This window comes from Bos grunniens, chromosome 13, assembly GCF_055505025.1.
Source record: "Bos grunniens cultivar Pamir isolate PY7600 chromosome 13, Bosgru_T2T1.0, whole genome shotgun sequence".
NCBI classification, from domain to species: domain Eukaryota; kingdom Metazoa; phylum Chordata; class Mammalia; order Artiodactyla; family Bovidae; genus Bos; species Bos grunniens.
In genome coordinates this window covers 21188622-21213131 of record NC_141177.1, presented here as the reverse complement: position 1 = coordinate 21213131, position 24510 = coordinate 21188622, and the positions used below count along the sequence as shown (strand labels likewise).

Sequence of the window (24510 nt, the reverse complement as noted above, 5' to 3'; positions counted from 1 at the left end):
CAAGGCTAGGTGGTATGGAATATGGGAGAGACAAAAATTTTGAGACACAGACTCAGCCCATAAATTTAACACCTAGAAAAAGATCAATATGTGAGATCTATTCATTAAGCCATCAGTCCAGAGGTCCAGCTATTATTCCTTTCTTCCTCCTGTTCTTCCTTCCTTCCACCCACCCATCTGTCCATCCATCCATCCATCCTGTCATCCACACATCTACCCGTTTATCCAGTGATGTGGTCTAGATCTTATTTGTACCCATGATGCTCCTGGTTCAATAATATACATTCTTTTAAGACGAGGGGGATGAAACAGCTGAGTCAAGCTCTCTGCCCAGAAGGAAGCCGTGGTCTGTCTGAAGAGAACCGGCCTAGTCCCTGAGGGACCCCATTCAGCCTTTCAGTAAGGAGCCCACTGGGCCCTGGCTACTGGGGGACACAGATGAGCACGGCAACCTGGGTCCAATCAGAAGGTAGAAACCGCATAATATCTAAAACAGGGGACTCTCACTCTGAAGGGCTATTAACTATGGTAGAAGAGTAACTGCAAGCTGAAGGAAACTATGCAGTCCGCTGGGGCTGAGGGAGAGTGCCCGGAAGGAAAGACTTGGAAGGGCTCAGACCTCGATGGGGAGGGTGCTGTTCAGTGTACTGGGTAGCAGGGGGGTTCGCTACCAGGTCGGAGCTGGCCTGGGGTTGCTGGGCAAACAATGGCAACGAAGACCTCGAGGAATTCCCTGGCGGTTCTGTGGTTAGGACTCCATGCTCTCACTACCAAGGACCTGGGTTCAATCCCTCGTCGGGGAACTAAGATCCCACAAGCTGTGGCGTGGTCACAAAGACCTCCAGAGGCCCCTGGGGCAAGCCGCACGGGGAAGGGGAGGGTGTGCGAGGAGAGGTAGTGGTTGTGAGTTGCAGACGTGGCAGCCACACACAGAGCAGCTGCCTGAGGGCTGTGGGCACTGTCATAGGCCAGTGGCCCTCAGAGTGAGTGGACAGCGGGAGGGTGCGGGTTTGGGGAGGGCCTTGGCTTATTTGGAAAGGGCTGCAGAAAAGCTGCCCCCAGGCTGAGCCAGAGGGGTCGAGTCTGGGCGGGTGGCTGAGACGAGCTTTGCTGGATGGTCTCCCCCACGGCTCACCTCAACCCCACCGGAAATCACAGGAAGCCCCTTCCTCTCTCATGCCTCCCCGCCATGTGCCCTCTGGTTAGCTTCATGCTAAAGGAGACGTGCTGAAAAGAATTCAGAATTGAGTCCTGTATACAGACCTGTACTGAAGGGTGCGTTCTCAGGTCTGGCTCCTTCACGAACCTTCTCGAGGCCCACCTTTCACCTCGACCCTGCACCTTGCACACTTTCGCTCTAGGCCTCGGGCTCTATGCTCTGCCTGGGCCACCTTAACCTGCCCTGGTTTACCCTGCCCATCAGCTCACAGGCGGTCTCCTTGGCCATGAGCAAACCCCTCTGCCCTGGTGACTCTGATGCCCTTCAGTTTCTGACGACCGTGGCTAGTGTCTGCGGCTTCTCTCCCCACCACCCCTCTCTGACCTTTCCAGAGCCCTGCATACAGCAAGTGCGTAATAAGCATGTGGTGAGTGAGATGCTTGTTCTGTGTTTATGCCGGAGCTCTGGCCCAGGCTTACCCAGCCCTGAGCTTGGGAAGCCGCGTGGAGTCCAGGCCCTGTAGGCTGGGTGTCTGAACTGGGAGTCACCCTTGCTGATCTTCAGGATTGGCCTGGTCTCCAGTATCTGAGGGGTGTGGGTGGGGGGGAGGTGGGAGAGGAAGGGGCTTCTTCCCTGGAGGAAGAAGCCGCAGCTGGTCCTGGAAGGATGGCAGGATTTGGAGCTTTGGTAGGGACCAGGCAGGGCGATGCAGGGGCATGGGGCAGGGAAAGGAGGTCAGCAGGTAGGCAGTGCTCCCTTGGGTATGCCTTAGCATGTCTGGCCTGGGCTCTGGAGCTCCTGGCTCTGCCATCACTTGCTGTAACTTGGGCAGGTGGCTTGATCTCTCTGAGCCTCTGTTTCTGTCTGTAAAATGGCAAAAATTGTCAGAGTGCCCACCTCATAGGGTAGTCCTCAGGATTAAGTGGACTGCTGCTGCTGTTAAGTTGCTTCAGTCATGTCCGACTCTGTGTGACCCCATAGACAGCAGCCCACCAGGCTCCCCGATCCCTGGGATTCTCCAGGCAAGAATGCTGGAGTGGGTTGCCATTTCCTTCTCCAATGCATGAAAGTGGAAAGTGAAAGTGAAGTTGCTCAGTCATGTCCGACTCTTCGAGACCCCATGGACTGCAGCCTACCGGGCTCCTCCACGCATGGGATTTTCCAGGCAAGAGTACTGGAGTAGGGTGCCATTGCCTTAAGTGGACTAGTGCATATCGAACATCAGCACTCTGTCTGGCACAGGTCAGGTGCACAATAAAGGGGCCCTCTTGTTACTATTACTATCACCATCATGAGAGCTGAGTCGGAGGTGCTTCCAGAGGCTCTAGCTACAGGTTGGCTGAACCAGGCTTCCCCGGGGACACTGAAGCCATGTGATGACCCAGGGCCCCAGGAAAGATTCAGTGTGTCCCTAAAGGAATTTATTTTTAGGGATATTGCCTCCTCTCTGGCCACTTTGAACTTAGAGAAAGAGGGGATGGCATGACTGTCCTTTTCCCTCTGAGCAATGCTTTCGTTATTTGTGCCCCCACATTATAAAGAGGATAAAACTGTGGCCTAGGGAGGCTGAGGGTGCTACCCAAGGACACACAACTTGTGAGCGCAGAGGCTGGGACTGAGGCCCAGATCCCCAAACCCATGCAAAGGGGTTTCTTCAGCCTCCCCCACCCCAACCATCCCATGTCTTTCCTGCCTCCACCTTCCCCCTAATACCCAGGACCACCCTGGGGGAGGCAGGGAGGGCTGGGTGATCAGAGGCACACCCAAGTGGATTTACATGCAAGGAGGAGGCGGAGCCTGCTGGTGCCTCTGTCTGTAGAGGGTGGATCTGCAGGGATAAAGTGATGCTATCTGTAGTTTGGCTCCTCCAGCGCAGGGCCCACATCAGGATGGAGACTGGCTATGCTGACCTGGGTCCTTCTCTCCCTCACTCCAATCTGGTTTGGCCCGTGGACTTCAGGCAGGCCTTCACCCCTCTCTGGCCTCAGCAGCCCTCTGTGCACAATGGGCACAGAAGCTTCCTCGATCTTCCACACCTGTGAGCTCCCTTTAGGTTGGAGGACGAAAACCCCATTTCTCCAGCAGCCCCCTGGGACTCTTTATCACCTTCAAGGTGCCCCCAGCCATGCCCCTCAAGGGTCTCGCCAGGAGCAGAGCAGAGGCTGGGCACCCTGAGGCCCCAGGTCTAACGCCAGCTCTGTGGCCAGCTAGTCTTGTGGCCCTGGGGTCAACTTGCCTTCATTGCCTTCCAGATTTGGAGAAAGCCTTCATGCCAGCATTTACCACCTCCTGGCATCTCCTCCAAGAGGGTCTCCCTTGAAGACACACCACTGGGCCATAGCTCTTTGCCCCCTGTGAGTGTCAGGGGGCCCAGTCATGATGGTCTAGCCCACATGTCCCAGGTCTTTGCACCCACTGATTCCTTGCCTGAAACACCTTCCCCTGCCTTGCAGCACTGGCTCTGCTTGCCCCTCAGGTATCAGCTCCAACACCCTCTGCTTCAGGGCTCTTCTGTTGTGGAATAACCCCCTCTTTTCTCCCTGTCCCACCCTCCAGTTCACTGGCTTCCACCACCCTCAGCTCCCCAGGACTGACCTGGCTCTGTGCTGTCCACTTGCAGATGGCCTGTCCCCCTGGGCTCCAGGAGCCCCCTTAGGATAGGAAACGCAGCTCCTTTGCTTGGTGTGGCATCTCTCGCCCCCGCACAGGCCTGGCACACAGTGGGTCCTAGGTAAACATGAATGGAATGAGTGCCAACAGTGTGTCCAGCCTTGTGGGAGGCACTGAGTCTCGGGGAGGGGCAGTGTGAGCCCCGATGGCCTCTCTGGCGACCGCATCCCCTCCCCAGTGCCCGCCCTGGGGCAGCCATCCATGTCCTCTGTGCTATTTATGTTGGAACAGGCTGAATCGTCACGTGAGCACTGGGGCTCCTGTTCTCTGGGCCTCTAGATAATTATCTGGGCCTTATTAAACCCTTAATTATCCAAGCAGCTAATCAGGCTCCCAAATATAAGGGCTTCCTCATCCCAGGGTGGGGAGCCAGGGGCCAGTCATCAGCAGGACATCCCCAGGCAAGGTAAGGATAGGCTCTACCTGTGGGCCTCTCCCCAGACAGTGTTTTTTTCAGCCCTGTCATTTTACAGATGAAAACACTGAGGCTCAGGGAGGGCAAGAGACTTGCCTGAGGTCACACAGTAACCGGGTGGCAGGACCAGGGCTTGGATCTGTGTCCTGACTCCCACCCAGTGCTCTGAACCTGACAGGAAGCCACCAGACATTCACAAACCTCAGATGCTGTAGGACCTGGGCAAGATCAAGGAGACAGCAGATCTGGGGTGCCTGTTTGGGTTCCATCTGAGGCCAGTGGGAGACAAGGGAGGCTCTGCTTTGCAGGAGCTCAGAGCTGAGCTGAGGCAGCAGGGGGTGGGGGGACAGTTATGGTAGGGGGCACCTGGGAGCATTTGGCAAGTAGAAAGTGAGGAAGGACTCCAGACGGAGGAAATAGTGTGAGTAGAAGATGGGGCTGGGCAGCAGGAAACACTCATCTTGGGGGGATGGATCAGATACATACATGCTCAGGTTCCAACTACGGTCTTCAAGACTGGAGGGAGCTGGAGGTTGGGGGAGGCTTCCTGGTGGAGGAGGCAGGGGCTGAAATTAGGACTTGAGGGATAAGCAAGGAGGAGGCAGGTGTTGTTTGAGGGAGGGACGGCTTAGGCAAAAGCACAACACAGCCAGAAACAAAACCCTGGCATTGACCCTTTGCCCCAGAAACACACTGTGTTCCTCAGTGAGTGATAGTTGCTCAGTCGTGTCTAACTCTGTGTGACCCCATGGACTGTAGCCCACCAGGCTCCTCTGTTGTGGAATTCTCCAGGCAAGAATACTGGAGAGGGTGTTCCTCAAGCCACTTATTATTCTAAGAGGGCAAAAATCCCTGCTCTGAGTGGCCTTGACACCTGACATCAGTTCTGGTCTGGGAATCGGGGGACTGGGGTGGCACTCAGTCTTGAGGCTCAGTCTCCCCACCTTGGGGGTAGGGCAGGGCTAGAGAAGACCTTTACCCAGCCCCTTCAAGCTCTGCTGCCAGGTGCTGAACTCCATAGTCACCCACAGGATGAACTTCAGTGATCTGGCACTAGGCTTGTTCACAGGGGTAGAAGAAACACCATGATTGATTATTTTCAAGCTCAGATAGATATCTAAAAATTGAATGGGACAAGAGACAAATAGAACACGGTTTCACTTAGCAAATGTTGATTGTAGGCTCGATGGTCTCCTTGTTTTTTTTATGTACTGGCATCTGGCCTCAGCCTAAACATCTCCTCCTTAGAGAGTCCTTCCCTGATGCCCACCCCAACTCCCTAATCCCTCATACACATTGTATCCCATTCGATTGATTCTCTCTAAGATTCAGGACAAGCAGGACTGTCTCTGCTGTGTGTACCCTGTAGCCCGGCCTGCTTGACACGTAGTGGGGACTCAGTAAATGTGAGTTGAATGAACGACTGTTTATGGGTCAGTGACTGAGCCGGCTGTCCCATAAAGGCTCATAAAGGCTGGAGTCCATTGGGAACTCTTCCTCTTTGGTGACACAGACCAGCCTCAGTAGCTGCCCCACCTTGATTCTTTTCAGCCACAGCTCAAACCTGAAATAAACACTCTGCCTCTGGTTGGAAGAATTTCAGGTCTTGGTAAGTAGTCTACAGGAAGAAAGGTTGTCTGGGAGCCCAGAGATGGGAAGGGGGTTTCCTGGGAGTTTTGAAGGATCTGAGGTCAGAGGTCATCATTTGATTCTCTACTCACTGACTGTGAGATCTTGGCGCTGGTTCAAACTATGCCTTGATTTCCCTATTGGTGAGGCATTGTCTCCAGGGGCCTTAAGGGGCTGTGAACTGAGATTCCTGGAAGGGAGGCTGAGCTGGGGGAGGTGGGGGATGCCCCGGGCTGTCGGAGGGCTAGGGAAGCAGAGGGTTCCCCCATTCCCACGCTGCACTGCATGGGGAGTTCCTGGATCAGGACCAGGAGGGAATTCCTTCTGCGGCCCCAGCACTGCTCTCTGAGCCACACCTGAAAACGTGAAAAATTGCAGCTAAACCTCCCACCAACCCCATCAGGCAGGCTGATCAGAATGCATCAGGCCCACAGATGAGGAAGCTGAGGCTTAGAGAGGGAAGTGACCTGCTCGGGGTGACTCCAGAAGGCCTGGTGTTTCATCCGGACACCCTTGGGCCCTTTGGGAGAAGGCAGGCATGAGGTTCTCTGAACTGGCTGGAGTCCAAAGGCTCCTAGACTTCCGAGATCACCCAGGGGGCTCCGTCTGCTCTGGAGCATGAGAGGCTCCCGGGAGAACCAGGGCTTGTTGAGCTGCACCCAATTCAGGCCCTACGGCACAGGCGGGGCCATGCTGTGGATCCTGTGTCTGGCGCTCTGCAGCCTGCTGACTCCCACGCGAGCAGACCCTGGGGCACTGCTGCGGCTGGGCATGGACGTCCTGAATCGCGGTGAGCTGGCGCTGGATGTTGGCAGAGGGTGTGGGAGGTGTGTGACTGGGGTTAGGTAGCGACTGCTCGTGTTTACATAGACTTGAGTGCTCTGTGATCCTCAAAGTAAACTTATAGGCAATGTGTTATTCTCCCATTTTACAGAGAGGAGAGGAAACTGAGACCCAGAGAAAATAGGGTGACCTTCCCAAGGTCCCCCAACAAGTTGAAGGCAGAGCTTTAAATTCTGCCTCCTGTAGCCTCTCCTTGGCCCTGATGGCAGGGGTTGGTGTCCACAAGCAGGTCATCGGGGTGACAGACATGAGCCAAATCCCAGCTCTGCCAACAGTTGACTCTGTGGCCTCAGGCAAGTCAGTCACCCTCTCTGTGCTGCCAGTGTGCTCCTCAGAGAATGTAAAATGTAAAGAAAGGCAAATTAGCGGGACTTCCCTGGTGGTCCAGAGGCCACTCCGAGCTCCCCGTGCCGGCAGCCTGGGTTCCATCCCTGGTCAGGGACCTGGATCCCAGGGGCTACAACTCAGAGTTTGCCTGCTGTAACTACATATCCTGCACACTGCAACTGAGAGTCAGTGCAGCCAAATAAATAAAAACTATACTTAAAAAAATGTAAAATGGTAAACTGTCCTTTTGGGGCAGGATCAAATGAAATTGTGATACAAACTCCCCGTGGCTCCGATGGTAAAGAATCTGCCTACAGTCCATGGGGTCGCAGAGAGTCGGACACGACTCAGAAACTAACACACTTCAGATGAAATTGAGATGAAAAGGCTCTGAGGGTTCTTTACTCAAAGGTATTTTCCACCCCCAGCTCTGTGACCCTCAGGGAAGTCACATCCAGGCCCAAAGAGCTAACGATTTCGTCAGCTCAGGATTTGTCCCCCTCTGGGAACTAGCCTGTGACTATTATAGGGTGTTTCTGGCACAGTATCATTTGGGGTGGGGGCCCCCAGGCTTGGGGAATCAGAATGTCTTGGCTTCAGGCACAGTATCTCGACTTTAACAAGCTCCAAGTTGAATTCCCTAACCACCCCGGTTTGAGAGTGTCTGGGCTACAGCATAAAGTCGGCCCTCTCACTCGCGGTTCAAGGCCTCCATGATGTGCCCTGGAAACTGCTCCAGAGTCTAGTCCTGCCCTCCCCACTCCAGCCACCCCGTGTTCCTCTCTCCTCCCTCGCCACGCCACCTCCTTCCCCTCTCTCCGCCTCTGCCCTTGGTGCATCCTCTGCCCTGAGCCACCTCCTTTACCCCTTTGTTTCCTGGTGAAAATCCTATTCTTCCTTTAAGGACCAATTGACAGCTTACCTCCTCCTGGAAAGCCTTCCCCAGCTCTTTCTTTACCGGCCCAAACCTGTCATGTGGTTCTTCTAGCTGTGTGTACTTTTTATGGCTCTCATCACTTTTATTTACAATATATTTCTTTTTTGCTTTTTAAAAAAAAATTTTGACTGCACTCCACGGCATGTGGGACTTCAGTTCCCTGACCAAGGATTGAGTCTGCGCTCCCTGCGATGGAACGTGGAGTCGTAACCACAGTACTGGCAGTACTGGCTCTCATCACCTTTTCTTCTTTTAATGATGAATTTTTATGTGGTACTCAAAAACACAGCTATTTTACAATGTCTAATTCCAAAATACACATTTTGTTGAACACAAGCATGTTTCTGTTGGGTATGTAATTAGTAGAGGAATTTCACAGTTATAGAATATGTATATCTTCAGCTTTCATAGATTCTGCCAAAATATTTTCCAGTAGAATTCACTGTATTGTTTATTGTATTTTTAATTGGAGTATACAATGTTATGCTAGTTTCTACTGTACAACAACATGAATCAGCTATGAGTATACCTATATGCACCCCCCCACCCTTGGACCTCTCTCCCACGCCCTCTCCCCATCCCACCTGTCTAAGTCATCTCAGAGCATGGAGCTGAGCTCCCAGTGTTATATAGCAGCTTCCCACTGAACAAAGTGAAAGTTAGTTGCACAGACATGTCCAGCTCTTTGCGACCCCATGGACTGTGGCCTGTCAGGCTCCTCTGTCCATGGCATTCTCCGGGGGAGAGTTCCCACTAGCTCTCTGTTTTACCATAGTAGCATCTGTATGTCAATGCTGCACTCCCAATTCGTCCCACCCTCTCCTTCCTCTCATCACTCTTTACTGTTATTGTTGGTGACTCTGTCTCCCCCATGAGGCTGGAAGAGGGCAGGGTCTGCACATGACTTGTTTCTGGGATGCCTGAGAGAATGGTGAGGGAAGGAAGCAGTAAAGAGCCCAGGCGAGGGTCTATCTGACTCTTCTCCTTTCCAGAGGTCCAGAATGCCATGGATGAGAGTCATATCCTGGAGAAGATGGCAGCTGAGGCAGGCCAAAATCGCCCAGGGATGAAGCCTATCAAGGGCATCACTGAGTGAGCAGGGGAGGAGCTTCATGGGCCGGGGGAAGGGGGTGGTGGTTAGGGCAGAGGGTGGTGGGTAATGCTATGCCCAGGACCTGAGTGAAAGAGTTGATACAGGACATGGGGCCTCTTTCTGGCTTTGCTGCTGGCTTGCTGTGTGACCTTGGGCAGGTCACTGCTCTTGCCTGGACCTCAGTCCCCTCAGTCACCCACTAGGGACAATTCTAGTCCTGTTGTGAGCAGGGCCATTGGGAGGAGGAAGTGAAGTTGAAAAGTCAAACTCCAGCAGTAGCTTGCTGAATGTAGGTGAAATTGAATGAAAAATCCTCCAGTGGCTGAATGGAAACGATCATCTAAGGATAGGTGCAAACTAGTTTCGTTGCTTGCATCATACGGGATTGATTAGTAGGGGCTGTGTGGAATGATGTACTGGGGAGGGTTCTGAGACACTTTCTGGACTTAGCAGGAAATAGCAGTGTGATTGATTAGCAATGTCTGCCAAGAGCTCTGGGTGGGCAGGGGAAGTAAATGTGCCACAACTTTGTTATCCCGGATCTTGACTGGTGGTTCTCAGCCAGGAGTGATTTTTGCCTCCGGGGGACATCTGGCTATGTCTGGAGACATTTCTAATTGTCCCAACTTGTATAGTGGGGGAGGGGGGTGCATCTAGTCCCTGTGGTGAGCAGAAGCCAAGATTTCTATGAAACATCCTACAATGCACAGGACAGCCCACAGCACAGGATAGTCTTGCCCCAAATGTCCGTAGCATCAGTGATGAGAAACTCAGATCTAAGCAAACCTCCTCTTTTTGTCAGTGGGGAAACCGAGGCCTACATCAGGGAAGGGAGCAGCCCAGGGTCACAAATTAAGCCACATGTCATCTCACCCACAATGAGAGCTTTCTGTGTACAGACTGATTCAGAGATAGGTTTATCCCTATGACACGGGACGGGGGATTTACCCAAGGCCTCCCAGCAAAGTGGTGGAGGAGTGCGTTGAGGGATCTCATCTGTCCAGGTCTCACTGCTCAAATGTGTGCCCCTCCCAGTCTGAAAGTGAAGGATGTGCTGGTGCCTGTCATCACAATGAACTTCATGCCCGGGGTGGGCATCTTCCAGTGTGTGTCCACGGGCATGACCATCACCGGCAAAAGGTGAGTATGGCACGGAGGTGAGAGGGAAAGGACAATGGCCTCTTTGTCTCACTCTTATATGCCCATTGATTGAGTACCTACTGTGTACCATGCTGTGGTCTGAGATAATGCAAAGTTGGTTCCTACCTTTGATGGGAACCAGACCTGAGCACAGATGATCACAGATTGATAGATTGGCCTGGGACAGAAGAAATATTGACAGGGTGTAGGGGCTGGGGATTAGAAAAGGCTTTGGGGAGATGATGACAGCAGAGCAGAGTTTTGAAGGATGTGTAGGAGTTCACCAAAGCAAGAGAGGAGAGGAAAGGCTGGTTGTGTGAACTTGGGCAGGTCCCATCTCTCTTTCTGTCCCATGGCATGGTCTCCCACCCTTTCCCCCTCTCAGAGAGGCTGAGATTCTGGCCACAGTGGCAGTGGTGCCCTGATGCCTGCCTGCCCCCCCTCCAGCTTCATGGGTGGGAACATGGAGATCATCGTGGTCCTGAACATCACAGCCACCAACTGGCTTCTGCAGGACGAGGAGACGGGCCTCCCCATGTTCAAGAGCGAGGGCTGTGAGGTCATCCTGGTCAGCGTGAAGACAAACCTGCCTAGCAAGTGAGGTTCTTTGTGGTTGGGGAGGAAGGCGCGGTCCACCTTGCCAGCCCGACCCAGCATCCCACTTCCTGAGCCACTGAACTCCTTAGCCATGTCCTGTGTCTAACTTCGTGCCATCTATGCCTCTGCCCCATCCTCTGTGTCCAGCATGCTGCCCAAAATGGTCAACAAGTTCCTGGACAGCACCCTACACAAAGTTCTTCCTGGTCTGGTGAGTGCCCAGAGTGAGCCTCCGCCCCTCATCCCCGGCACTGCTTAGACCAGGGCTGGCAAGCGCGTTTCATCTCGGCTGCTGATCTCGATCAACTGTTGGCGGCTGAGGAGGCTCCTGAGGCTGTGGCTGGCTCAGTGAGAGGAAGTACCGTGATCAGCTAGTGATGTCTGCCATAAGCAGAGGAGGAGAAAACAGCAGCTGGTATCACACAGCTTGCCAACCCTGCTGAGTGTACCAGTCCCTGGGGCTCTGCCATTGACTTTCTGTATGACTTGTGGCTTTGGTTCCCCTCCAGTCTCTATCCCACCAGGGCCCTTGAGACTCCCCATGGAGTAACATTCAGCTGTGAGAATGGGGCCCTCCACTCAGGGCCCCCTTCAGCCCAGCGCTTTCTCTTCTTCCAGATGTGCCCTGCCATTGATGCAGTCCTGGTGTATGTGAACAAGAAGTGGGCCAGCCTGAACGGTATGTAGCCCTAGCCATGCCTTGCTCCCACATGGGGTCAGCAGGATGGCTAGAATTTTTGGATGTCCCACTCCCCATTCAAGTACCTGCTCCTGGCCTGGCCTTGGGACTACAGGAGGTCTGAGGTCATGGAGTCCACTCCTCCCTGAAATGCCCAGATGGGGAGCCTTAGGCCCTGAGGGGCTCTGGGGTCCTTACCTCTCAGCCCTCCACCCAGTGTTCCATCTATTACCTTCCCAGACTCCAAGGACAGCAGCCTTTGTTCACAATAGCTCATCCACAAACCTTGTACCACGAAGAGCAATTCCAGTAGTAACCCCACCCTTCCCTTTGCTAAGGGAACCTTTATCACTGTGGGGTCCACAGGGTTCCCCAAGACCAGGAGGAGAAACCCCAATGGCTGAGACTGAGGAAAACTGGTTCATGTGCCCAGCAGAGTGGCCTGGGACATTATTTCACTCCTCCAATTCTCAATCTGTGCATCTGTAAAATAGAATCAATAATCCTGACCCCACCAATCTGTTGTGAGAACTGAGCTGGACAACCCTTGGTAAATGCTCAAGCTCTGTATCTGCAGGGTGATATGAGGTTGCATGATTTTCTAGATCAGGCACCATTGCCTCCATTCTGCAGATGAAACTACTGAGGCCCAGAGATGCTAAGCAGTTTGCCTTGTGTCACAGAGAGGGCCGGGGTCCTGGCATCCAGGCCAGGTTCAGGTGGCAGCTGGCTGGTGCTGGCTTCTCCAGGCTGTCCTTGGGCTGGTGTCTCTCTGAGTGAATCTTCATCTTTGCACAGCCCCCATGCCTGTGGGCCAGATGGGCACTGTCCAATATGTCCTGACGTCCGTACCGACCACAACACCCAGCTACATTCAAGTGGACTTCAGTGTAAGCACCAAAGGGCATCAGCCGGCAGAGGTCTCACTGGCTTGAGTGGTGGGGGCTGCTTCTGCCAAGGCCGGTGGATGGGCTGGGGTTGCGGAGGGTGGAAAGGGCCTCTTTCTCTTTCTGCTCTCAGTACGAACCCCAAATCCTGAGCTAATTTCTGGATGGCCAACTCCACACCCACACCCCTGAGGCTCCCTGCTTCTCCCAGTGAGTGGCTTGCCCACTGTCGTTGTATAGAAGAGAGCACCCAGCTTAGCAGGCAGGCAGGATTTGGCTAGGGCCTCACCCAGGACTCCAGAACCCTGGTGACCAGGTGACTGCATCTCCCAGGAATGGAAAGAAGAATCCCAAGTGGTCATCTCCCTGTGAAGTCTTCCTCCAGTGGGACTCTTACAGGCTGCATGTTGTCTTCCGTTTACCTCGTTCTCTTGAGGTTAAAATAGTAAACGAGGGCTCTAATCAGTTAGAGTCAGATTAACTGATGTTACTTACACAATCCTATGAGGAGCTGCCAATGGTTCAGTGATTGACTCCATTATCCTTGTGGGTCTCAGTCTACCCATCTGTATGCTGGGAGAGTTGAGCCACTGCACACTGCTCTGGCTCAACCATCTCATGACTTGCTGACTTGGGCACCACAGACTTCCCTGTTGGCTCAGATGGTAAAGAGTCTGCCTGCAGTGCAGGAGACCTGGGTTCGATCCCCGGGTCAGGAAGATCCCCTGGAGAAGGAAACCCACTCCAGCATCCTTGCCTGGAAAATCCCATGGATAGAGGAGCTTGGTGGGCTACAGTCCATGGGGTCACAAAGAGTCAAATGACTAAGTAATTAACACTAGGCTGGTTTGAGCACCATTTGTTTGGAGGACTGAGACTTGCCCATGGTCAAGGCTGAGGGTCTCTCCCCTGGCTGTCCCATAGCCTGTGGTGCAGCAGCAAAAGGGCAACACCATCCAGCTTGCGGATGCCGGAGGGGCTGAGTTCCCTGAAGACTATGCTGAAGGCTCCTCACAGCTGCTGCTCTCGGCCGCCTTCCTCACAGCAGAGCTTGCTCTTCTGCAGAAGTCCTTTAATGTAAAAGTCAAGGATACGATGGTGAGCTGCCCAGTGGCCACACCCCCGATATCTGCATCTGCCCCCTGTAATGACAGTCCCTGCCAGACTGAGAATTATCCTGGGGTTGTGAGTAATGCTAGGACTGGGAGGGGCCAGGACGGATTTCTGTCATCATTTCACCCCACCATCTGTCATCTCTCTGTCCATGTAGCCACTGTGTATTCATTTATCCATTCAACTGTCCACACACCAGGTATTTATCCACCAACGTACAACTCTTCTGCATTGTCCATCCATCTACCTGCTTTTTTTCCAGTCTGTCTTGTTACTATGTAGTCATGTCCTAGACTCTATCCTTTTAGCTAGAATCCACCCAACCCTCCATACCATCCATACCTAGAACAGGGGCTGATACTACTGAATGAATGAATCTATGTATCTGCCGTTTACCGCCTAAACACCCAGATGCCCACCCATCTACTCATCCAGTTCTCCATTATCCATTCTCCTACTCATTTACTGATCCAGCCAGCCAGCCATCAATCCATCCATTCATTCATTCATCCCCACTGATCCCTTTATTCATCCTTGCATCCATGCACCCCCCATCCATTTGTGGACCTTTCTATTCATCCCTCCACCCATCAATCCATTCATCATCCATTCTCCCATCCATTTATCAGATGATTCCACCATTTTCCCACCCACCCATCCTCCCTTCTCCATTATTCCTTTCATGCCTCCATGCAGCCATCCACCTGCTATCTATTATTCATTCTCCTACACAAACACCTATCCATCAATCCACCCATCCATTCACCCACTTATATGTTTATACTTTTTCTCCATCCACCTATCCATCTATGAATCCCTTCACCCACATCCTCTGATCCATTGCATCTACCCATTCTCCCATCTCTCTGTCTACTTTTTCATCAAACAAAATTTTCTTAGTGCATGATCTTGTACTCAGAGCTATGGGCATTGGAATGTGTGAGCCACAGTCTGGGCTCTCCAGGCGCTCATTATCTACTTAATCAAAGAGTGATAACTATTTTGATGAAGGACCTCAGAGGGCATGCCTTTTTAAGTCAGAGGAGAGGTTTGTTAGGATGACTCAGGGAAGCCTTCAGTAATCCTAACCTTGACTATTATTTTGTAGATCGGTGAGCTGCCCCCCCAAACCACTGTGACACTGGCTGGCTTCATCCCTAAAGTAAGTGCCCCAGCTATCCATAATCACCGCAATCACCTGCTCTGTTCTCCATCCAGGCAAATGGATTTTCAATACCATGTCTCCCTTGTCCAGTGTGGAATCATCCCAACTTCTCCGTAAAGTAGTCTTTGGGCCCCCACAGGAACACCCAGGTTTTGTGCATTGTACTTTCTATGTCCAATATAGAAATAGTCAGATTTTCTGTTTTGTTCCCTTTATTTCCTGATAGACATATTCCAGCCTTTGCATATAGTACTTCCAAGGCAGAAATCACCTATTTCATGTCAGACTCCTAGTTTCAATGGAAACCACCAGTCTGAGGATTGGCCCTGAGGGGAGTTTCCTGGTTTCTGTAGGTGGCTGAAGCCTATCCCAAGCCGAAACCCCTGGTGACCCAGATCAGGATAAACAAGCCCCCCAAGGTCACCATGAAGACAGGCAAGAGCCTGCTGCACCTCCACGGCACCCTGGAGATGTTTGCTGCACGGCGGCGGGACAAGCCGCCTGTATCCCTCTTTGTCCTGGAAACTGTGAGTGGACTTTTTCCCAGCTAAGCCCAACTCATGGATATTTGAAGCTGGAGGGTGGGCTTTTAGCTCATAGTCAAGTAATGGATTGAAGGGCTCTTAGTTAATCTTGATTATTTGGTCATAACCTTCTGGGCACTGTCACCTACTGTCTGATTTTGGGCTCTATAATTGAACCTCCAAATGACTAGAAAGATATTTGTTTCTCTTCCCTCCTTCCCTCCCTCTCTTTCCTGTTCAACTTCCCACCCTCCGACATTCATTAGCATCTATAAGGGCAGTGAAGTCTCACTCAGGGAATTATAGGAACCTAAAGAGATTGCAAATCTATTTTGAGGAAATCACAGAGGACTTCCTAGAGAAGGTGATGCCTGAGCTATGTTTTGAAAGTTGAACAGGATCTGGCCAGGGAAAGGGTTGAGGTTGGTGATGGAGGGTACTCCAGACAGAGTAACAGGATGTGGCCTGGAGCAATAACATGGTATGTTCAGGGACCCACAATCATGCCGGGATTTCTGATAGTGCTGTCGTGGGCTGGGTACAGGGAGGATGAGGATCCTGGGCTAGGGGAATGGGGAGACTGCTGGCTTCAGGTCCTGAGAGTGGGGTGGGCAGAGAGGAAGACACTTGCTCTGTCTTGGCAGTGGTGGTGGTTCTGGGAAGGTCGTAGAGCCCTTGGTTTTACCAGCCCTGATGGGGGACCCACTGCCTTCTTCCTGCTTTCCCCCTACTCTGTGTCAGCACTTCAACCTGAAAATCCAGTACTCAGTTCATGAAGACCGGCTGCAGATGACCACCTCTCTGGACAGGTAGGAGTCTGCTGCCCAGGTTGGCATCCCTGTACCCCTGCCTAGGCACCACCAAGACCACTTGGTTTCCTGCTCCAGGGCCTTCCTCTGACCCAGCCAGCACAGCCCACACTGCCAGGCTTCTCTGGTCTCTATGCCTGCTAGAACTCTCAATGGCTCCCCATTGTGTGCATGATCTTTTGTCAAATCTTAGCCTGGCCTTCAAGGCCCTTCTGAAATTCTCCCACCACCGTTCCCACTATTCCACTAGGCTCTTGCACAGTGAGTCTGATCATGTGATCATGTTCCCTTTTTCATGAACAGGCTTTTACCCATGTCATCCAAATGCCACCTGCTAGTCAGTGCCCACCTCAAATATGACCTTCTCTAGGAACACCTTCTTTATACTGATAACAGTCAACAATTATAGAGCTCTATCTATGTGTGAGGTCTAGTTTTGTATTCAATTGCTGAATAATTTTTGTGTTTGTTATAATTTCTTGTCTGATGTGTTGGGTGCCAAGATTCTATTGGTTGTAAGAGACAATTCTGACTTTAACTTGCTTAAGCCCAAAAGGGACTTTTGAGTCATATAATTAAAATCTCTAGCAGTAGTTCTCCCCTTTCAGGCATGGCTGGATCTAGGTGCACAAAAATTCTCAAAGTTTATCCCTCTCTTCCCTTGGTTTTTGCTGTCTACTTTGTTGGACATTCTCAGGCAGCTGCTCCCCAATTGGTGGCAAAGTGACCCCAATAAGAAGAGAGACCTCTTATTTAACAGTTCTAACAAAGTCTCAAAGGCTGTTTTCATTGGTCTAGTGTGGATCACATGACCAACTCTAAGCTAATCACTATGACTCTTTATTGCAAAATTCAGACTGAAATTGAAGAAAGTAGGGAAAACCACTAGACCATTTAGGTATGACCTAAATCAAATCTATTATGATTATACAGTGGAAGTGAGAAATAGATTCAAGGGACTAGATCTGATAGACAAAGTGCCTGAAAAACTATGGATGGAGGTTCATGACATTGTACAGCAGACAGTGATCAAGACCATCCCCAAGAAAAGGAAATGCAAAAAGGCAAAATGGTTGTCTGAGGAAGCCTTACAAATAGCTGAGAAAAGAAGAGAAGTGAAGGGCAAAGGAGAAAAGGAAAGATATACCCACGTGAATGCAGAGTTCCAAAGAATAGCAAGGAGAGATAAGAAAGCCTTCCTCAGTGATCAATGAAAAGAAATAGAGGAAAACAATAGAATGGGAAAGACTAGAGATCTCGTCAAGAAAATAAGAGATACCAAGGGAACATTTCATGCAAAGATGGGCTCAGTAGAGGAACAGAAATGGTATGGACCTAACAGAAGCAGAAGATATTAAGAAGAGGTGGCAAGAATACACAGAAGAACTGTACAAAAAAGATCTTCATGACCCAGATAACCATGATGGTGTGATCACTCACCTAGAGCAAGACATCCTGAAATGTGAAGTCAAGTGGGCCTCAGGAAGCATCACTATGAACAAAGCTAGTGGAGGTGATGGAATTCCAGTTGAGGTATTTCAAATACTAAAAGATGATGCTGTGAAAGTGCTGCACTTAATATGCCACCAAATTTGGAAAACTCAGCAGTGGCCATAAGACTGGAAAAGGTCAGTTTTCATTCCAATCCCAAAGAAAGGCAATGCCAAAGAATGTTCAAACTACTGCACAACTGCACTCATCTCACATGCTAGCAAAATAATGGTCAAAATTCTCCAAGCCAGGCTTCAACAGTACATGAACTGTGAACTTCCAGATGTTCAAGCTGGATTTAGAAAAGGCAGAGGAGCAGAGATCAAAATGCCAATATCCATTGGATCATTCAGAAGGCAAGAGAGTTCCAGAAAAACATCTACTTCTGCTATATTGACTAAGCCTTTGACTGGGTGGATCACAACAAACTATGGAAAATTCTTAAAGAGACAGGAATACCAGACCACCTGACCTTCTTCTTGAGAAATCTGCATGCAGGTCAAGAAGCAACAATTAGAACTGGACATGGAACAACAGACTGCTTCCAAATTGGGAGCGGAGTACATCAAGGCTGTATATTGTCACCCTACTTATTTAACTTATATGCAGAGTACATCATGTGAAATGCTGGGCTAGATGAAGCACAAGCTGGAATCAAGATTTCCAGGAGAAATTTCAATAACCTCCTGGCAGATGACACCACACTTATGGCAGAAAGTGAAGAACTAAAGAGCCTCTTGATGAAAGTGAAAGAGAGGAGAGTGAAAAGTTGGCTTAAAACTTAACATTCAAAAAACTAAGATCATGGCACCTGGTCCCATCCCTTCATGGCAAATAGATGGGGAAACAATGGAAACAGTGTGAGAATTAATTTTCTTGGGCTCCAAAATCACAAAAGCAAATGGTGGCTGTAGCCATGAAATTAAAAGACGCTTGCTTCTTGGAAGAAAAGCTATGACCAACCTACACAGCATATTAAAAAGCAGAGACATTACTTTGCCAATAAAAGTCAATCTGGTCAAAGCTATGGTTTTTCCAGTAGTCATGTATGGATGTGAGTGTTGGACTATAAAGAAAGCTGAGCACTGAAGAATTGAAGCACCTTTAAACTGTGGTGTTGGAGAAGACTCTTGAGAGTCCTGTGGACTGCAAGGAGATCCAACCAATCAATCCTAAAGGAAATTAGTCCTGAATATTCATTGAAAGGACTGATGCTGAAGCTGAAGCTCCAATACTTTGGCCACCTGATGCGAAGAACTGACTCATTGGAAAAGACCCTGATGCTGGGAAAGATTGAAGGCGGGAGGAGAAGGGGATGGCAGAGGATGAGATGGTTGGATGGCATCACTGACTCAATGGACATGAGTTTGAGCAAGCTCCGGGAGTTGGTGAAGGACAGGGAAGCCTTGTGTGCTGCAGTCCATGGGGTCGCAAAGAGTCAGACATGACTGAGCAACTGAACTGAACTGAACTGATGACTCTAGAGAGCGAATGCTCTGATTGGCCAGGTCTGGGTGATGTGCTCACCCCACTGTAATGCCTTGGATAGAGAGGCTCAGGAAATGGAAACTCTGTTACTGGAGTAAAGAATAGATGTTGGGAAGATAGAACCAGCAGATGATGGTCATATGGCCTGTTCTGGTGCCAAGATGCATTAGTGCCACCAGAAGCTGTGCAGAGGAGGGACCCTGTGAAGGACCCCAGCTCTGTGTGCTGCGGAAGTCTGCAACGGGTTAACTGAGCTGCAAACCTCTGCATATCTGGCCTTGGGCAGGTGCAATAGACAGAGCTTGGGTCCCAAAGAGAGGAGTCAGGACCAATGAGAGAAGTCAGTGGTTTGAGCTGTGGGAAACAACATGGGCTGTAAGAAAAAGTGGTGAGTGCCCCATCACAGGTAGCATGTAAACAGACTTAGGAGTGCCTAGTGTGAAGGCTATAAGGGGACTTCCCCATCAGAGAGGAGCCGGGGGTATTTGAGATGCCTTTTCTCCAGTGCTCTGACTGCCCTTCCTCCTCCCTGGTTCCCTCTCTTCTGCAGATTACTGAGCATGTCCCGGAAGTCCTCATCGATTGGCCCCTTCAAGGTAAGTATCCCAAGTACTTCTGCCTGGTCTGGCTTAAAAGCAAAAAACTGGGCCTATTCACCTTGGGATTTCAGGGTAGAGCTCTGAAATGGAGGCAGAGTGAATAGAGTAGGTCATTGTGGGGTTTGGGGCTCCTGACTGACCGTGTGACCTTGGGAAAATTGCTTTGCTTCTCTGAGTCTTTGTTCTCTTTTCTGGATAGAATCTGGACATCTCCCTAGATTGATTTTAAAAGCATTGTTGTGCATAGCAGCAACCTGAGCTTGTTTGCCCAGCCCAGGTGCTATTTTTATTAGTTTCTGTAGTCTCAGGGCCCAACACAGAACCTGATGTAGTTAGGAGTAGTGTGTGCTCAGTCGCTCAGTCGTTACCTGATTCTTTGCGACCCCATGGACTGAACAGGAGCTAAGCAGAAATGAAGGGCATCAGTCTACAGTGTAACAGTCAGATGCAGTTTTGATGTGATTTGATGTCTCTAAAATTCGTTCCTGTGGTCCTTGGACTCAGCTGGACTAAGAGCTGAAAAAAAAATCTGTTGAATTAATGGAACGATGGGATGAGGGTATCTTCTCTTTCTCTCTGTCTCGCCAGGAGAAGAAATTGACTGGCTTCATCACTGATTTTCTCCAAGAAGCCTACATCCCAGTCATCAATGGTGAGGGTTTTGCTGGTGCCAAGAAGCACTCTGAGCAGGAAAGGATGTCACAAGGGTGGTCTCAAAGGCCCTCCACTGGTCCCAAATGAGGAAACCTAAAAGGGAGTAGATAGTCAATACTGAATCTTTGAGGCTAAAGTCATGTTAATATCACTTGCCTGGGGACGAGGGCCCCTTCAACAACTTGGACTCTGACCTTTGACCCGATACCGGAAGTCAGATCTTGACTCCGCCGTAGGATGCAAGTCCGTGGTGATCTCGCTGATGGTGTCTAGGCCTGTGCAACTGGCAGACATCATCAATCAATCACTGCACTATTTCCCACTATGCTGCTCCAGGCAGCCACTTACTTGCAGAGCAGGTAGGCTGAAATAACTCTTCCTATATTTCTCAGATGTACTCCAAGTCGGGTTCCCACTGCCTGACCTTCTGGACATGAACTACAACCTGGCAGAGCTGGATGTAACTGAGGTGAGGAAAGGAGGTGGGAAAGGCTAGTTCAGCCAATGTTTCTGGCCAATGAGCAAGAGCCTGCCATTCTCAACTTGGAGGGCATTGGACTAAGGAGGGCAGCGGCCATCAGTACAGTCTTGCCAATCCCCTGAGCAAGACCCTGCCCCTCAGAATCTGGAGGCTGCCCTTAGCCAGGGATCCCCTGAAGGAAACATGAATTCTGCTACTGTCCTCCTCTGCCACCTTGGACGAATTGCTTCCTCTTTCTCGGTGCTTCTATTTTTCTGTCATCTCAAATAGAGAGAATAATATAGCATCCACTCTGGAGAGCTGTTGTGATGATTTATGGAGATAATTCACTTAAAGGCATACAGTAAGTGCTCCATAAATATTAGCTTTGCCTTGCACACCAAGCACTGCACTTGGAGCATTAAATGGACCTTTTTCTCATTTGATCTCTCTACTCCGGGAGGTAGGGGTGCTTCTCCTCACTTGATTGTTGAGAAACTCAAGGTTCAGAGAGATGAAGGGTCTTAAGGCCAGTCTTCCTTTTTGAAACATTTCTTTATTTATTTTTGGCTGTTCTGGGTCTTCATTGCTGCACAGGCTTTTCTCTAATTGCAGCAAGCAGAGGCTACTCTCTAATTGCAGTGCACAGGCTTCTCACTGAAGTGTCTTCTCTGGTTGCAGAGCACAGGCTCTAGAGTACACAAGCTTCAGTAGTTATGTCTCCTGGGCTATAGAGCAAAGGCTCAGTAGTTGTGGCACATGGGCTTAGCTTCCCTGTGGCATGTGGGATCTACCTGGACCAGAGATCGAACCTGTGTCTCCTGTATTGACAGGCAGATTTTTTTTTTTTTTAAGCACTGAGCCACCAGGGGTGCCCCATCCTTCGTTCTTCTTTTTTTTTTTAATTTAAATTTATTTTATTTTAATTAGAGGCTAATTACTTTACAATATTGTATTGGTTTTGCCATACATCAACATGAATCTGCCACGGGTGTACACGTGTTCCCAATCTTGAACCCCACTTCCACCTCCCTCCCCATACCATCCCTCTGGGTCATCCCAGTGCACCAGATCCAAGTATCCTGTATCCTGTATCAAACCTGGACTGGCGATTCATTTCTTATATGATATTATACATGTTTCAATGACATTCTCCCAAATCACCACCCGTTCCCCACAGAGTCCATCCTTCGTTCTTAAACACTGAGCTGATTTCATTCCTGACCACACCCCTGTCCATCCCAGTCTGTGTCTGGGTGGCCCCTCATTGTTCCCCACACCTGCTCCTGGCCCTTTTTCTCCTGCCAGAATGCCCTGGTGCTGAACTTGAAGCTGGACTGACTGGGACAGGATTTGCCTGCCAGCTGCCTGCACACCGTCCACTAGTTACACCCAGCAGAGGAGCCTGATTGGAACTGGGTGGGCCTGGCCCCCTTCCACTGGGGCTGATGAGGAGTGAGCAGGGCAGGACGGGGCTGGGGACTTGGCAATAAACAGGAGAAAGGCCCTAACGAACATTTGATGTTTTGACCTCTTTATTTGTAGAAAATTGATGTGTGTTTTTTCTTCCTCTTCAATGGGTTTTGGGATCTAAGAGCAGCTTGGGTCTGAGGGGCAGGCTTGAGCATATATTGAGTACCTGCTGAATGCCATGCTCAGAGCTTTACTTGTACCATCTCATTTAATCTATGCAGTAACCCTATAAGGGGAGGGTGACCATCCCCACTGTGTGTGTGTGTGTGTGTGTGTGTGTGTGCTCAATCACTCAGTCATGTCTGGCTCTTTGTGATCCCATGGACTATAGTCCACCAAGCTCCTCTGTTCATGGGATTTCCCAGACAAAAATACTGGAGTGGGCTGCCATTCCCTTCTCCAGGGGATCTTCCCGACCAGGGATTGAACCTGGGTCTCCTGCATTGCAGGCAAATTCTTTACCATCTGGGCCACCTACTGACGCTGTTCTTCAAACTGACCCTTCTTTAAAGTGAATGTATTTTTATATATAACAAAGTTAAAAACACAATCTAAAATAAGTGCATTCTAAGTGGATTCTCAAAATCAGTATCATTTACTAGAATGTTGAAAAAAAAAAAAACCCCAAAACCTGTAACTTTGAAAAAAAATAAGGTACTTCAGAGCCCCTCTGATTGGCTGTTGCTCCAGCCCTGGGAATTATTGAGATGGTGGTCCCACGTACGTGTCCATGGTCCATGTGTTGCTGTTTGCGTCTGTCAGAAGGTCTCTGTCTCCATGGGTGGGTCTGTGTACCAGCCTGGCCCAGAGCCATGTCACCGAGGAAGGAGGGCCCCTCCCTTGCCTTGGCCTGGGTGCCTGGGCTGTCCCCTTTTCCCTCAGAGTCGACCTTAATCTCAACACCCATCATCTCCTGGCTCTGGGACAATGGTGGCCTTGAGACTGGCTGGCACAAACAGATGCCTGGGTAATCTGTGGGTGGCTGATGCCTGATCCTAGGCGTGCCTGGGCTCCTCCACTCCCCTAATCCTGTCCTTAGATGTTCACACAGTACACTCACTGCTCCCCTCCCCAGCCCAGTGCACAGATGGAGAAACCAAGGCAGAAAGGCTGAGTCAGGAGGACCAGGTTCTTGCCTTGGCACAACCAGGGGCACACTACGTGGCCTTGGACAAACCATAGCTCCTCCCCGGACCTCAGTTTTCCCATCTGGGAAATAGGAAAGGGGTTGAGTACTTTGACCTCTAATCTCATTGCGACCTTCTTTGAATGATCAGTTACCCTGGATTTACTCTGGGCAGAAAATGAGGGCTGGGCTGGCAAGGGGAGCCCTGTGCTGTGACCCCAGCTTCTAGAGAGGCAATAATGGGGGTTTTCTGCCCATGGGCACTGCTCAACTTCCAAGACTCCCAACCCTGGATGAGGAAGTGGAGGCTCAGAGAGATGAAGCCAGCGCCCAAGGGCACACTTGCATGTGGGGATGGGCTTGAACCCTGTCTGCCTGAGTCCAAGTCTCATTGCTTCTTCACACCACGTTCAGCAACAAGATGCATCACCATTATTTAAAGAACTGGGGCCCAGAGAGGGTATGTGGTCAGCTCAAGGTCACAGAGCAAGGAGGGAGGAGAGCCAGGTCTTTGATCCTGGACTCATGACTATCGACCCCCAAAGCCTGCCATGCAGCCCCCTGGGGGAACTGAAGACCACCCACCAATGCCCCAGATTTGTGTCCACACCAGTCACCACCCAGCCTGCCTTCTCCCTTCCCAGCCCACTCTCAGCTGCAGTAACTTCAAGAAGGCCTCCCAGGGATCTTGCCATCATCTGAATTTCTCAGGCACCTTTGGCAGCCTTTCCTTAATGCTCTAAGGCCTATTTCCTGGACACCTGTACCCACAGCCAGACCAGTCAGGTGAGAGTGGACAATTTTAATTAACATCAGCCCTTTTGCAGGTTGGGGAAACTATGGCTCTGAGATGGTAATGATCAGAGTCAGGAATTGGATTCAGTAATTCTGGCTACAGGGGCTTCCCTCTAGGTCCTAATGCCCAGGGGTACTCTTTGCCATTCAGCCCCTCCCCTGCTCTAGTGCCTTCCGCGGCTCCACATCACCCAGGGTTCTCCAAAGGGCTACACGTCAGATTGAAGTTAAACATGCCAGTTCCTGAGCCCTCCACCCCAGACCTATTGAGTCAGGGCTGCAGTGTAAGGCCTGGAGATATGCATTTTCATTCATCTTTACCATCGACAGGCGCAATCCCTGACTGGGTCTTGGTGCTTGAGGTGGCTTGCAGGTGCCTAGGGAGCTGGGTGGGGGTGGGGGGAGGTTGTAGGGGTCTCCACTGGGGTGGGATCTGG

General features: G+C 50.6%; 1 protein-coding gene across 2 annotated transcripts; it reads left to right on the top strand.

Moving 5' to 3' along the window:
• The first annotated feature begins 6411 nt into the window (after nucleotides 1-6411).
• On the top strand, nucleotides 6412-22194 carry BPIFB6 (BPI fold containing family B member 6). 2 transcript variants are annotated; one of them, XM_086335167.1, is made up of 15 exons: nucleotides 6412-6663; nucleotides 8973-9072; nucleotides 10109-10213; nucleotides 10661-10810; nucleotides 10958-11021; nucleotides 11429-11489; nucleotides 12288-12379; nucleotides 13301-13474; nucleotides 14598-14651; nucleotides 15008-15181; nucleotides 15920-15987; nucleotides 19517-19562; nucleotides 20154-20217; nucleotides 20612-20688; nucleotides 21988-22194. In XM_086335167.1, exons 1-15 carry the CDS (start codon nucleotides 6492-6494, stop codon nucleotides 22018-22020), a joined length of 1434 nt encoding a protein of 477 aa, XP_086191293.1. In that variant the 5' UTR covers nucleotides 6412-6491; the 3' UTR covers nucleotides 22021-22194. The 2 variants fall into 2 exon arrangements, with proteins under 2 accessions (XP_086191293.1, XP_086191294.1); XM_086335168.1 differs by lacking the exon at nucleotides 13301-13474.
• Nucleotides 22195-24510: the final 2316 nt, after the last annotated feature.